General features: G+C 42.0%; 1 protein-coding gene across 1 annotated transcript in view; it reads left to right on the top strand.

Moving 5' to 3' along the window:
- LOC124722302 overlaps nucleotides 1–15,951 on the top strand; it is a 422,581-nt gene that overhangs the window by 363,867 nt on the left and 42,763 nt on the right. The window contains exon 10 of the mRNA XM_047247484.1: nucleotides 11,182–11,332. Coding sequence (XP_047103440.1) covers nucleotides 11,182–11,332 — 151 coding nt within the window. The remainder of the gene's footprint in view (nucleotides 1–11,181; nucleotides 11,333–15,951) is intronic.

Below are 15,951 nucleotides of genomic sequence, written 5' to 3'. Positions count from 1 at the left end.
TAATTCTAAATTGTCTTCAGGTAAGAGAGAGTGTTCTTGTGTACATCTAGGCATCAAAAATATTTACTTAGCTACATCTGTACTATGCAGGCCACCTTATGTTGTGCTGCTTTCTACCAGATAGATAATATTTCTGAAGTAGTTCTGATGCCACAAGTGTGAGACCTGGTGTCCTCTCTGCGGTCCATCCCACTATAAACATTCTTGGGTATTCCTTCTTCAGTCCAGTGCACCAAGCCATGCGTTGGTGTATCATCTTCAGTCCCCAGGGACTCGGTGTTTGTATTGTCTTCATCATTTAATCATCATTCCTGACAGTGGTTAGATTGGACTGGCATTCGTTTCACATGTCAACCCTTAATGCTCCTTTTTGTGGAGTTCTGCAGTTCCAGTGCAGTATCCCAGGCTCTACTTAGTTCATACCCCTGTGTTATGATTCATCAGGTTACTCATCGCTTTTATCTCTATAGAATCTCTTATAACACTGTCCCAGTATCTGTAGGTCTGTGCTATAACCCTTGTTTCATCATATTTCATGGAATTATTGAGTTCTAGGCAGTGCTTTTCCATGGCTGATTTAATTGCTTATGTCCACTGGGTGTGCGTCTGATTTTCTTTGCACCTGTTATCCACTGTCCTTGTTGTTTGGCAAATGTACAACATGCCACATTGGCAAGGTATATTATAAGTTCCTGGTTTTCATAGTCCAAGGTCATCTTTCGTATTTGCCAGTAGCCCTCTTATTTTGGTAGGTGGACAGAACACGCACTTAATGTGCACCAGTTCCACCTAGACTATATGGGCTGCCTAAAGTACACAAAGACGGCATGCCACTGTGCCCGTTTGTCAGCAACATTGGTGTGTCAGTGTACCAAACAGCCAGATACTTGAAGAAACTGCTGTTCCCATATGTGGGAAAGTGTATTCACCACATCCACCATTCGGCAGGCTTCTTACAATGTCTCGAGCAACTACACTGTCACACAATCTGATACAGTGGTCAGTTTTGATGTGGTATCCCTGTTCACTAAGTTGCCACTGAAAGACTCGTTGGAACTGATTACAGAGAAATTTGATAATGCTCCACTGGACCTGTTCAGTAATATACTGAGGTCAACTTATTTGCTGTATGGGACCAATATTATGAGCAGACAGAAGGTGTAGCCATGGGCAGCCCTCTTGACTCCAGTGGTTGCCAATATGTTCATGAGGAGACCTGAAGATGAAACATAAGAGGTGGCTAGTTACAAACCCACATGCTTCTTCAGGTATGTGGATGATACCTCTCTGATCTGACCTCATGGTAGGGATAAGCTCAATGAGTTTCTGAAACAACTGAACTTAGCCACCCAAATTCTATGTTTACCATGGAACTGGAAAAGGATGTCCAGTTGCTGTCTCTGGCTGTACTTATCGAAAGGAGAGAAGATGACTCATCTGGCCACACTTTGTAACACAAACCTACACACACTGATTTATACTTACAAACCAACAGCTTTCACCACCCAGTGTAGAAGAACGGAATTCTGAAGACATTGATCCACAGATCGCACACCTTGTCAGATTCGTATATTCTGCCAGTAGAAACAGAGCATCTGTGGTCAGTGTTGTGCAAGAGGGCTTCTCAACTGGCCTCTTCGCCGCTTGGTCTAGAATAAGAGCAAAATGAGGCAAAGACTGTGGCATACCTGCTCTGTGCAGGATCTAATTCTGACAAAATCACAAGTTTTCTCATGAAACACAACAACAAGTGTATGTTCTGTCCATCTACCAAAATAACAGAACTACTTGCAAATGTGAAAGACGACCTGGAACTATGAAAACCAGGAATTAATAATATACCTTTTCAATGTGGCATGTCGTGCATTGGCCAAACATCTGAGATAGTGAACATCAGATGCAAAGAACATCAGAGACACACCCAGCTAACACAGACAACTAAATCTGCCATTGCCGAGTGCTGTCTGGAACTCAATCATTCCATGAACTATGATGAAATGTGGATTCTGGCACACGCCCAAGATATTGGGACAGTGTTATAAGAGAGTATATATTGATAAAGGTGATGAATAACTTGATCAGTCATTCAGAGGGTACCAACTAAGTAGAGCCTGGGATCCTGCATTGGAGTTGCTGAAAACACAATGGGGGCAGTGCTTCTAGCAGGAGCAGACCACAAAGGGAACACCTGGCACCACACCAATAGCAGAACACCAGATCACAGTCAGGTGTTACTGACTGAAGAGAGAATGCCTAAGAACACTTGTAGCAGGAGTGGACCACAGACGGAATGCCTGGAATCGACAGTGGAGGAAGGAAGAGCAAAGATATAAACACTGGACCCATTCCACGTGACAAGTAGTCTCAGGTAGCACATGATGATAACAACAAGTCACATTGTCAAAATACAGTGCAAGAATGACTCTGATATCTGGCAGAATACCCAATACCTCAAGATGTCAACAGATCTCTGGGAAAGTGTGAAGAATTACAATATTTATAGATTTGCACTCTTATTTATAGTGATAGTTACTCAATGGGAAGCACAACATATTAGCCAATTTGTGCCTGTTTGACCCATGCAGGGGCAGTGGCAGTTTTGAAAGTTAATTAATTGACTGTGTGATTGTAAGCTTTTCCAGCGAATTGACTGTTTTTTGCTGTTCTCAGGTGTCCAGCCGAGTGCAGTCATGTTCATAACATACTTTGACAGCATGCCTTTATCTTCATCTTCAGGTGATACCCGTACAATGAGTGTCTTCACTACATCCTGCCTCCTTTATACTGTCATTGCTTCCTACCCCTTCCCTCATTACTAGAACACACACCGCATTGGATGGAGAGGTGGGGGGGGGGGGGGGGGGGCAGGATTGCTGAAGGCTGGGCATGAGCCCTGGTCCCTCAGTACTTCTGTAGTTGCTGTCGAATGCAGACAGCATAAATCAGGCAGACAGTACAGACAATCAAAGAAAGATGTAAGAGGCACAGAAGTCACACCAAACTGAAGCAGGCAACAAAATCTGCAGTTGCAGAACATTGCATAGCTACAGGGGACTCAATGAAGTGAGAAGGAACAGAGGTATTAATACAGACATTGTTTTGGGACTGAGTTCTGAAGGAGGCCATGGAAATATGAGTGGCCAATGGTCTGATTAACAGAGACACTAAGAAAAGCTTGGGCCCAGCTCTCAGCCAACAAAAATCACTGTGTCGGCCAAGAGCGACTTCCTCATCCGACGAGGGCTATAGAAGTACTGAGAGACAGGCCTTCATGCCTGGCCTTCGGTGGCCCTATCCCTCCCACCACTCTAACTGAGACAGTGTGTGACCATGTAGTTTGGGAAAGGGTGTGTATAAAGGAGGCTCGATGTAGCGACAACATACATTCTACAGCTATCACCTGAAGATGACAGAAAGGTACGCTGTCGAAACGAAATGTCGTGTTAGGAAGATGACTGCACCTGGCTGAACACCCAAGAACAGTACAGATTACATGACTTCTTTACTGTGACACTGCAGCACACCTAATTTGGAGTGCCAGTTTGTTTCTAGTTTATCAGGTTTTACAATGTTTTGATCTTTAATTCTAAACTTCTCATTTCTCACAGCTGAAAAGATGAAATTTGTTGTTGTGGTGTGTGTTCTGTGTAAGCAGCTAGTTTATTTGAGCGTGTGTGACAAGCAGTGTTGTGAATTTTGCTTCAGCTCTGAAATAGGTATCTCATTAAATTCCTTTGGAAGATTTCGTGCACTAGATTCTTCCACATACTGGACTAAAGTTGATGTTGAGCTGATGGCGCCTATTCTCTTTACTAATTTGCAGTGTTTAGCACACTAACTTGCATTCAGCATGATGGTGGTTGAAATCCCCATCTGGTCATCTAGATTTAAGTTTTCTGTGATTTTCCAAAAATCGCTTGATGAAAATGTTGGCAGGTATGCTATTAAAGGGGCATGGCTGATTTCCTTCTCCAGTTCAAGCTTGTGCAATGACTTTAATGACCTCATTGTTGACAGGATATTAAACTTCACTATTCCTTCCTTCCTTCTTTACTATGTTTAACAAGCATTACTGGAAAGCTCTGCTGCTTGGGACTTCATAATTTTTCTGTAATAAATGAATCATTGTGTTGCCAATAACATTTGTTTCTTTGCCTGAAGTAAAGGTACCCTCTCTTAATTAGTGAGGTCGTTTGGTACACAAGGAAAATAAAATGGGTAAAATATCAAAAACCACCAGCCACACATTATTGTTGATGAAGCTGCACATTGCAGTTATGGTGCTTGCAATGGTTCAGGAGGGGGGGGGGGGGGGCGGTTAGTTGTAAGGACTGTTAAAGGCTTGGTACAAATTTACTTAGGTGAATTATGTGTTTAGCACAGTATTTTATTGCTCTATCCAATTTTCTGTAAGAAGTGCTTAATTTTCTGTGTTGAAATTAGTTGCCGATACAACTTTAGTTTTTCCAGTTCATTGTCATGTTGACAGTTCATCTCATAGGCTACTTAGTTGGCTAAATAATTGCTTTGCGGATTAGGTTAATGTCACGCATTAAAGTTCATCAGTCTTCCAGAATTCTTCTTGGAGAAGTTGCGATTGTTAAGTAATATTGCTAAGAACTGTGATGCACACAGTGTTGCACAATGGTCAGCATTACTTGCTGCAGGTTGCGAGTGCAAAACTGACCATCAGCAATTACTTGTTATTTAGTATTTATCACTTCTGTAAGGTTGCTGTTTGTATGTTTGTATAGTCTGAAACATTCTGTGTTTGTATAAATAGCAGCCCTTTCCCTCCAGGAATTCAGTTCCTTTCTGACTGTACTTTGGTGTTCCTAATAAATGTGCTTTCAGTGCTAAGTGTTGTACATCATTGACAAACCTTCTTGTGGATTTGGACTTAAGCGTAGTTATGATGTGACATTGTTCAGGGGAGACACTAGGTACCTCAAAACATTTATAACACCATGGCTACAATTAGCCAATGTAAAAGCCTTCGCCTACTTGGACAGAAACAGAATACAAGCGATACATCTTTCTCACAATCTGTATATTCAGGTTACTAATGGATTCCAAACCAGCAAAAAGTTAGCTGCGTGTCAGGCATCCATCATTTCCCTGAACACTGATTAGAATCCACCGTAATGGCTGGAAGGATTCAGCTGAGTCACCAAATTCAATAGGTGGTATGACATGATGCATTTGGAAAACGTGAACTTTTACTTGAACAGCACAGCCCAACAGTGATTCAAAAATAATGAATGTGAGCTTGATATTTGGGAGAAATTTCAAGCTGAACTGAAGAAAACATTTGGCAACAATCAGTAGAAAGTCGAATTATTGGAAGAACAATTGAATAGAGTCCAGTGTCATGGGGAAATCCTATATATAGCATGTTTTGGTCGTATGCCATATTGTGTGTGTAAATACGACAGATGCTGACAAAATCACACACTCGATGAAATGGTTCGCATAAGGCAAGTTGTTTTGGTGAAGGATGTCACAGTAACTGAGGAATTCAATAAGTGGTGCCAGCACGTACAGGAGATCCAACAAAAAAGAATTAGATGAAAGAACTATGGCTGACTTCCGAGTGGTCCCTACTGCAATTTGCGGAAGACCACTACTATCTCACCTGTCCGGTATGCCAAGTAGTGAGAGAAGAGAGAAGGCATTTTATGTCAACCAGAACTGTTAAACTGAGTAAGCAAGAGATTTATAGCCATGAATGTTGACCCCATACATCAGGCGGTAATAGAGATTTTTGAAGAAGAGGTAGGTCGATCTGTAGCACCAGTGTCCATCAACGGTCAAATATGCTAAGAAGAATGGATTCTACTAACTTGAACGTGTGCCGCAGCTGCCAAATTACAACCCAGCATCCGACCAGTGCAAATACAACCAGTTCCTCCATCAAATATTACTGCCCCACAGAAGAATAGACATATGGAGAACAGAGGACAACACACTGGTTTGTTTCCATGACAGAAAGGTACGCTGTCGCTGACACCCTGGACACAGAGAACATTACTGCAGAGAAAGAAGGTGATTTTTCAATGACTACAATCCTACTGGATGTCAACCATCACAACAGTTCTGTTCATGTCAGTCAAATGCAGATTATTATAGTCGACTTGTGGGTCAATGCCCATTGCCATACTGTAGACGAGGTCATTCCCAAACACAACATAGCCATTCCCTGTCACCATTCAGAGGCACCAGCTGCTTGCCTAGCCACTGAATATGGGAAAATTAACTGAGGCAACCATCTATGTAGGTGAGGTCACCACAGATGAAAATACTCCGTGGACGACAGTCTCCATGATGTCAGTAAATTTCATTGACTTCTTCAATGTCCAGGCACTAGTTGACTTAGGGGCTTTGTTTTCTGTAATGTGGAATGCTTATCATCATTAGCTGAAGATTGTGTTCTGTGACATGAAAGTGATTGTGCTGAAAGTCGCAAATGGGAATTACTCACAGCTGACAGGAACATGTATTGCAAGAATAACTACCAGTGACTGAATGCTGCCCTTCAAATTTGTCATTTTATTTGACTGTAGTCATAGTATTATTCTCGGATGGGGCTTCTTGAAGGCATCAGAAGCAGTCATAGACTGTAGAAGATCAGAGCTCCTGATTGAAAAAACTATTCCAACAAGTGCACATAACAAAGACTGCTCTGGACAGATGTTTTCCGTTGAAGACATTGTTGCCCGTCGTCTTCACCAAGATGAGTTCCAGTTGTCGGTCGAGGTGGTCAGTTAATCTGTGAAGCTTTTGTTGATTTCATGAAGCACCCCAGGCTCACAAAAGAAATCTATGTGCCAGTGAAATTATAAACACTTCAGGTGGTCAAAGAGAACTTTTGATCACTAAATGTCAGGAGCTGCCACGACTCATCCCTGTGTGTGTGTGTGTGTGTGTGTGTGTGTGTGTGTGTGTGTGTGTGTGTGTGTGAGTGCGCACGCGCGCGCGCGCATAAGGACAGCCAAATCATTCCAATAACGGCAGCTTAGTGCCATCGATGTAGAACCATACTCTGTTACCACTACAGACATCACAGGGGAGGATGTTATTATTTAACTGCCAATAAACTCTGGACTGACTGAGGAACAACATGTGCAAGTGCTAGCCATTGTTGGCTAATTTTTGGATGCTTTCAAATCTGGTGTGGAGAAAAGACAGAGCAAGTGGATCATGGTGAAACACCATAACAGCATTGGAAGTCATCCAGCAATTAGCCAGTGCTCATATAGGGTCTCACCAGCTCAACAATGGAAAATCCAAAGAGTAAGTGGAGAAGGTGCTGAAAGATATCATTGAACCTTCAGAGATTCCTTGGTCCTCACCTGCGGTCCTTGTGATGACAAGTGGTAGCACGTGGCATTTTTGTATCAATTGTTGTGACTAAACAAAGTCATGAAAGTAGATATCTACCCATTGCCACATATTGATGACAGCCTAGGCTGCTTGAAAGGAGCAAAGTACTTGTCAGCTATGGACATGCAGACAGGCAACTGGAAAACTAAGATTGATTAGATTGACAGGGAAAAGACTGCCTTCAGTAACTCCTGGCAGCCTCTTATGAGTTCAAAGTTACGTCGTTTGTATCGTATAATGCTCCAGCCACGTTTGAATGTGATGGACAACCTTCTTCATCACCTTAAATGGATGACGTGTTTTTGTTATCTGGAGAACATTGTAATATTTTTTTTTTCTTTTAATGTATTTGAAAAACATCTAAACACCCTGACAACTGTTCTGAAGTGCATTTAAACTGCAGGTGTCTGCCTGAATCCAAAAAATTGCCTCTCCATTGTCCAAAAAATAAAAATCTTGGGGGCACTTAGTGTATGGCGATGATGTGTAGCCCAATCCAGGGAAAAATAATAGCAGTCACTGTGTGGATGAAATCTGTGTCATTGCTGCATCAAATGACGTTACTGGTGAACAGAGGGAAGATCCAGCACTGATGAAAACCATGTGGCAGCAACAACAATTTATCCTTGATGAATTTCCATGATGCTCCTACATCTGATCAACTGGGATTCATCAAGACTGTAGACAGAATTAGATGCAGGTATCACTGACCAGGTCTCTAATGATTCATTAGACACTGTGCGTGTCACTGCAAGGAATGCCAGTGAGGGAAGCACATGCCACAGTTACCTCCAGGGTATCTGGTACCAATTTTGCCTGCAGCAGTGCCATTTCACTGAAACGGAATTGAACTCTCTGGTAGATTCCTGAAGTTAACGGATAGAAATCGATAGATAATTGTCTGTGCTGACCACCTTACCTGCTATGCTGTCACCAGAGCTCATGATTGCCAGAGCTCCAGAAATTGCAAAGTTTGTTGGAAAAGATGTCATTCTGAAACATGAAGCACCCCAGGTGATGATTTCTGATCATGGAAGAGTTTACCATTCAAAGCTAGTACCAGACGTAATTTCCTGTTGGGACATCACACACATGATGACAACTGCCTACCACCCACACGTGAATGGCCTTGCAGAACTCTTCAATAAGCTGCTGACAAATATGCTCTCGATGTATGTTGATGTCTAGCGCAGAGATTGGGATACAATGCTGCCCATTGTGACATTTCCATATGGCACAACAAAGCAGAACACTACATACTTTACATCATTTTTTTCTAGTTCATCTTAAGGCCAAAACGATATGGAGCACACTGTTCCCATTTCAACCAGACAACACCTCATCAACAGGACCAAAATAGCAAGACATGTTGCTTGCATGTAGACTCTGGATACCCAGGAGCATTGTGGTGCCAAGCAGTGGCTAGTAAAATAAATTCCGGAAAACTTGTTATGTATTTTTATGTCTGGCAGTAAGTGGGACTAACAGAAAAGTTGCTAAAGCACTATTTTCAGCTGTATCATATCCTTCGTTGCAGATCATACATCACAAGTCAAGGATTATGACCCTTCGACAAGAAGGCAGAAGGACAGGTGTTGTCCATGTCCTCCGTACAAAACCCTACCCAGTCCTCAGGTACATATCGGTGATAAGGGCTTCCCATTCAAGGAAACTGAAGACCCACTTGATGACTGTGAAGCTTTGACTGAAAGAGCTAGCTTCAATGCTCGTTGTAACTAAAAGAATGTGACAACACAATCAGAAAGCGAGGCTCCACCAGGAGTGCCATAGAGAGGACCAATGATAAGATCTAAATCCGGAGTGCTGTAGTCAGCTCCAAAGATAACTTCTGAAACAATAGGTCACTTGTTTCTCAAGGAGAGGAGCAATTCAAGAGCTGTGGTGCATGCAGTATGATGTAACAGTTAGCGTCACTGGCTGTCATTCTGCAGGTTTCCACTTCAAGCAATTATTTATCATTTCTTTATGTTCTCAGAGTTTCTTAATGTTTCTGTATTCTGGAATATTTGATCCTTGTATAAACAGCATCACACTCTGTCCACGAGTTCTGGTCTGTTCTGGCAGTGCACTGGTGTTCGTAATAAAGATGCTTTCTTTGATAAGTGCTCTACTTCACTGATGACCCTGCTTTAGGATTTGAACTTGAAATTGGCTACAGTACAACATTATTTCAACTCCACCACAAAACTTCTAACACAAAAATCACCATGTACTCTAATTTTGTCCTTTCTTATTGTCTCACTGGTAATTCATTAAAAAGTTGCTGTCCTATTTAAGGAAGTAATGATGAACATATTATTGTTCCTGGTTTGGGTAGAGAGATATTTTTGCACAGTTAACTGACAGTAACATACTTCCATTTACTGTTCTGTAGTAGAACTATTAGTTTCTGGTGTGGTTTGCTGTTGGATGCTCCTGCATGCATATTTTTCTTGGAGAAAGAAGCACCTACTTTTAAAATGCAAAATCCGCATTTTATTCATTTATTGAAAATCCCAGCTACATACACTATATAAGCTTCCATGTAACACATTACTTTGCAGTTTGTTTAAATATAAAATATATAAATTATTTTGAATTTCAATGATTTTTATGTACTTTCAATGCTTTCTCTATGGATAAGTCTACCAAACCAAAGCAATACAGTGGTACTGAGATGAATGTTTACTGGTTTTAACAGTTAGGCAATAAATAATCTACACCATACTTGTTAGGCCATGTAATCCCTATTTGACTGACATATTGCATCCTAGGTGTGTGTGTGTGTGTGTGTGTGTGTGTGTGTGTGTGTGTGTGTGTGTGTGTGTGTGTAGAGTTGTGTAATATTTTGGTTTTAAAGTTGACTTTAGTTAGTTAATTAAATCTGTGTCGTGGTCAAATGAGTCTTGATTTCAATTGGTAACAGCTCTTGGTAGGGTTCAAGTGTGACGCAGACCCCATGAAGCCATGGATCCAAGTTGTCAACGAGGCAAGCTAGTGGTGGCTCCGCAATAGCATAGGCTGTGTTTGCCTGGAATGGACTGGGTCCTCTGGTCCAGCTGAAACAATCATTGACGGGAAATGGTTATGTTCGGCTACTTGGAGACCATTTGCAGCCATTCGTGGTGTTCATATTCACAAACAAATGTGGAATATTTATTGATGACAGTGCACCATATCACTGGGTCACAGTTGCTCACAATTGGTTTAAAGAACATTCTGAACAATTCAAGTGAATGATTTGGCCATGCAGATCGTCCAGCATGAATCCCATCGAACATTTATGGGACATAATTGAGATATCAGTTTGTGCACAAAATCCTGCACTGGTAACACTTCTGCAATTACAGATGGCTATAGAGGCAGCATGGCTCAGTATTTCTGCAGAGGGCTTCCATTGACTTGTTGAGCCCATACCACATCAATTGCACTACTATGCAGGACAAGAGGAGGTCCGACACGAAATTAGGGGGTATCCCATGGCTTTTCTCACCTCAGTGTATTATGTCACTGACGTACCTTAAAAAATATCTCGTTGTTGCGGAACAAAATTTATTCAGCCCGCAACAGTTGATCTGCTACTAGAAGTAGCAGGACTTAAGTTTTGTACTGTCCTATTGCTTACTGTTGTATCTATGATACTTTTGTTATCAGCTTGCAGCACTCTATTTACTCCAATGGATGGACTGGATCAGATGACTTTTCTATTACATAAAGATATTGTTTTTGTGATTTTATGCTTGTGCATCATAATTTAAAGTTTCAAATGGTAATTATTTTTTTCTTTTAATCTTTCAGTGTGTCCAGTGGCTAGAGGATGCAAAACTTAATCAACTTCGGAGAGAAGGAATACGTTATGCTAGAATTCAACTTTGTGACAACGATATATATTTTCTGCCACGCAATATAATACACCAGTTTCGAACTGTGTCAGCTGTTACAAGTATTGGTAAGCTTGTTGATCATAAATTATTTTGAATGTGACTGATTTTTATAAACTTTTAATGCTTTCTCTATGGGTAAGCCCACCAAGTCAAATTGATATAGTGGCACTAAGCTGAATATTTACTGGTTTTAACATTTAGGCAGTAAATAATACACACTATCGCTATTTGGCTGTGTACTTCCTATTTGACTGACATATTGCCTCCTAGTAGCATGTTTATATGTTGCTGTCATGAACTGTTTACAAATTACAGTGTACAATTATACATCCATCACCAGGCACCATCAGCAAAAATTCACAAATTACCTACCAGTTTATTACCTACTACAGAGGTAACAGTAACAGTAGGATCATCATGGGTTTCTGTGTCCTGGCTTTTGTAACAAGCTCAAGTTAATTGTGTGGATAGCCTGGTGTAATTTAACTTTTATATAATAAAATGGATTGTTGTTCTCCTTCTCATTGTCCTCCTCATGTATAATGTAGAGGGACAATGCCCCCGTTTCAACTTTATATTAACTTCAGTTTTAAAAAGCTGACATTAAATTTTAATATTATCAAAATGGTTAAAGAGCAAATACTAATGATACGTGTATTTTATCACTACAGAAGCAGTTGTTAACACAAAGTGGGAGTTATTAACACAATGTACAAAGTAAAAACTGGATATTAAGAGCACATGTACACGGTTTGTTGAAAATTGTTATAATGTGTTGTGGTACAGAAGACAGTCTGGTAGTATGGCAAATCACTGTAGTCTCACTAACACAGTCATACTGATGTCCTACAATGAATCCACATCTGGATCGATTTTCAGAGGTATAGGATCCCTCCCTCACGAAATTGACATGTAGGGCTACGACTTTCCAGGTTTGTAGAGTGGTGAAGTAGGGATGCATCGTGGAACTGACTTGGCCCCAGTTAATTCCAGTTAGTATGAGGTAATGCTGCAAGCTTCAGTTCAGAGTCCTCCATGTTGGCCAGTGGCTTCTCATTGCATCATATTTAAACTCTTTGGTGTCAGGTCTTCCTGATGGGCTCTGCTTCATGATGTGCTGGCAGTGCAGCTTGGGAGTGTTGCGTTTGTGGGTATCATTGATAGCTAAAATAGCAGGCTCGTTAGTACCACAATTGGTAGTTAATTTCGAGATCTTGAATATCATCATTGTGTTGGCCGTGGTTCTTGTACAGATGTTATACAATGGCTATGAACGCTGTTGGTACATGTAATACAAGTAGTGGCAGCAATATAGCTGATATGGAGACTGCTATTACTGCTATGCTTCTGACAGGTGTGAGGGCAGAGAGGGTGGAAGCTGTGACAGCTATAATGCTGGTGATGGAGGCTACAGTCACCACTGCACTGGTGGTGTTCACTGGGATATATATTGATTAGCTTTTGTATCTCCAAAGATATAGTGTTAGTGTATCATATGACACTCTAAAGTGCAGTAGAGCTTCCACTATGTTCAGATATCATATTTTCAACAAAAGTGGGAGCAGCATCAAAATATGAATCTCATTCTTATCCAAAGAGTGTGAAAAGTCAAACTCATTGTAGCTAGCAAGAACACTCCATACAGATACTAGGTCGTAAAGGCAACACTGTATGGTGTGAAATTATAATTACATATATTGGACCAAAGTGACTTGGCCATGATCAGTATCATGCTTAAATAACCAGTGGCTGTGCCCATTCCACATGCAACTTGCAATTGCAGCAACTGCCACAGCTGCAGCATAAACTACGATTGGTGCAATTCAATGACACTATACAATTTATGCCAGTCAGAAAGTTAATTTCCCCATGACTGCTGCTAATCAGCAGGGGTAAAATATCCCTGCCACCTTTAACTGAAATGTGGCGTTGGTAATGCCTAGGATGTGGTATAAACAGATGGCACTGGGGGAACAGAAGTGCTGGAATGCCCAACAAAGGATCTGGGGTGGTTGGTGGAACATGACAGAGCAGGGGATATCCATAATCTGATCTTCTGCCACTGCTAACATCATCTCTGTGCTTGTCTCTGCTGGTACGGGTTGGAGATTCACTGAGGTTGATGGGTGTGGATCCACCTCCAAGTATGACCATTCACTGCTGTGGCAAATCTCTGCTTGGCACCATGTGGAACCACACTGACGTAGGAAGAGAGCATATTGAACTGGGAATGGAGGCTGGGGTGAAGTTTATGCCACTTGGGAAGCTGAGTAATGGCAAAAGGTGGTGGTGGTGGTCGGTGGCTAGATGTGCACTGTGCCAAAGTTGTCGAAGGGGGGGGGGGGGGGGGGGGCAATTGGTGTGTGGCATGGGGTGGCCTGATCTTATCCCAGTGACCAATCAATTTATATTGACTGGCCACTATCTCAAAAATTTGATGTCCCCAGTTTGCCATGACTGTAACCTGGGTCTACTAGGGTGTATGGTTAAGTGTGTAGGCCCAGACATACAGGGTGTTTCAAAAATGACCAGTATATTTGAAACAGCAATAAAAACTAAACGAGCAGCGATAGAAATACACCGTTTGTTGCAATATGCTTGGGACAACAGTACATTTTCAGGCGGACAAACTTTCGAAATTACGGTAGTTACAATTTTCAACAACAGATGGCGCTGCAAGTGATGTGAAAGATATAGAAGACAACGCAGTCTGTGGGTGCGCCATTCTGTACATCGTCTTTCTGCTGTAAGCGTGTGCTGTTCACAACGTGCAAGTGTGCTGTGGACAACATGGTTTATTCCTTAGAACAGAGGATTTTTCTGGTGTTGGAATTCCACCGCCTAGAACACAGTGTTGTTGCAGCAAGACGAAGTTTTCAACGGAGGTTTAATGTAACCAAAGGACCGAAAAGCGATACAATAAAGAATCTGTTTGAAAAATTTCAACGGACTGGGAACGTGACGGATGCTGGAAAGGTAGGGCCGACCGCGTACGGCAACCACAGAGGGCAACACGCAGGTGGTGCAGCAGGTGATCCAACAGCGGCCTCGGGTTTCCGTTCGCCATATTGCAGCTGCGGTCCAAATGATTCCAACGTCCACGTATCGTCTCATGCGCCAGAGTTTACACCTCTATCCATACAAAATTCAAACGCGGCAACCCCTCAGCGCCGCTACCATTGCTGCACGAGAGACATTCGCTAACGATATAGTGCACAGGATTGATGACAGCGATATGCATGTGGGCAGAATTTGGTTTACTGACGAAGCTTATTTTTACCTGGACGGCTTCGTCAATAAACAGAACTGGCGCATATGGGGAACCGAAAAGCCCCATGTTGCAGTCCCATCGTCCCTGCATCCTCAAAAAGTACTGGTCTGGGCCGCCATTTCTTCCAAAGGAATCATTGGCCCATTTTTCAGATCCGAAACGATTACTGCATCACACTATCTGGACATTCTTCGTGAATTTGTGGCGGTACAAACTGCCTTAGACGACACTGCGAACACCTCGTGGTTTATGCAAGATGGTGCCCGGCCACATCGCACGGCCGACGTCTTTAATTTCCTGAATGAATATTTCGATGATCGTGTGATTGCTTTGGGCTATCCGAAACATACAAGAGGCGGCGTGGATTGGCCTCCCTATTCGCCAGACATGAACCCTTGTGACACTTGAAAGACCTGGTGTACCGCCAGAATCCAGAAACAATTGAACAGCTGAAGCAGTACATCTCATCTGCATGTGAAGCCATTCCGCCAGACACGTTGTCAAAGGTTTTGGGTAATTTCATTCAGAGACTACGCCATATTATTGCTACGCATGGTGGATATGTGGAAAATATCATACTATAGAGTTTCCCAGACCGCAGTGCCATCTGTTGTTGAAAATTGTAACTACTGTAATTTCGAAAGTTTGTCTCCCTGAAAATGTGCTGTTGTCCCAAGCATATTGCAACAAACGGTGTATTTCTATCGCTGCTCGTTTAGTTTGTATTGCCGTTTCAAATATACCGGTCATTTTTGAAACACCCTGTAGGAGCCCATGTGACCAGTGTGTGAGCTCTGGGATGGTGATGAAAGATCTAGCAGTGTGCGGATCCTGTGCCCATGTAGCAGCTCTGCCGGTTGTGACAATTGACGAGGGTGGACTAAGATGTGACGGGGAAACTTGTCACTGCTGCCCCCACTGTCATTGCCAGCATCATATTGGGTAGTTGTTGTTGTTATAGTCTTCAGTCTGAACACTGATTTGATGCAGCTCTCCATGTTACTCTATCCTGTGCAAGCCTCTTCATCTCTGAATAGTTGCTGCAACCTATATTCTTTTTAACATGCTTACGGTATTCATCTCGTGGTCTCCCTCCTCAATTTTTACCCCCTACACATTCCTCCAGTACTAAATTGGTGATCCCTTGATGTCTTAGAATGTGTCCTACCAGCCAATCCTTTCTTTGATATCTATTTATTAAATCTCCTGGCCACCACTCCACAACTGTAGTAGATGCTGGATGGAATTGTATTTTGTCAGATTTGGATGTCATTACATTGGCAGAATTCCTTAATCATAGATAAAGCAAATTGTTTGCCATTGTCTGACACGGCAGTGTGTGAAGTTCCTCAATTGCAGTAATAGCAATGATGACCTGAATCATAACCTTTGAAGTGGTTGTCATCTGGACCG

The sequence above is a fragment of the Schistocerca piceifrons genome, chromosome X (assembly GCF_021461385.2).
Source record: "Schistocerca piceifrons isolate TAMUIC-IGC-003096 chromosome X, iqSchPice1.1, whole genome shotgun sequence".
Taxonomy (NCBI): domain Eukaryota; kingdom Metazoa; phylum Arthropoda; class Insecta; order Orthoptera; family Acrididae; genus Schistocerca; species Schistocerca piceifrons.
The sequence above is the reverse complement of the archived record's forward strand: the minus strand, read 5'-3'. Positions and strand labels throughout refer to the sequence as shown.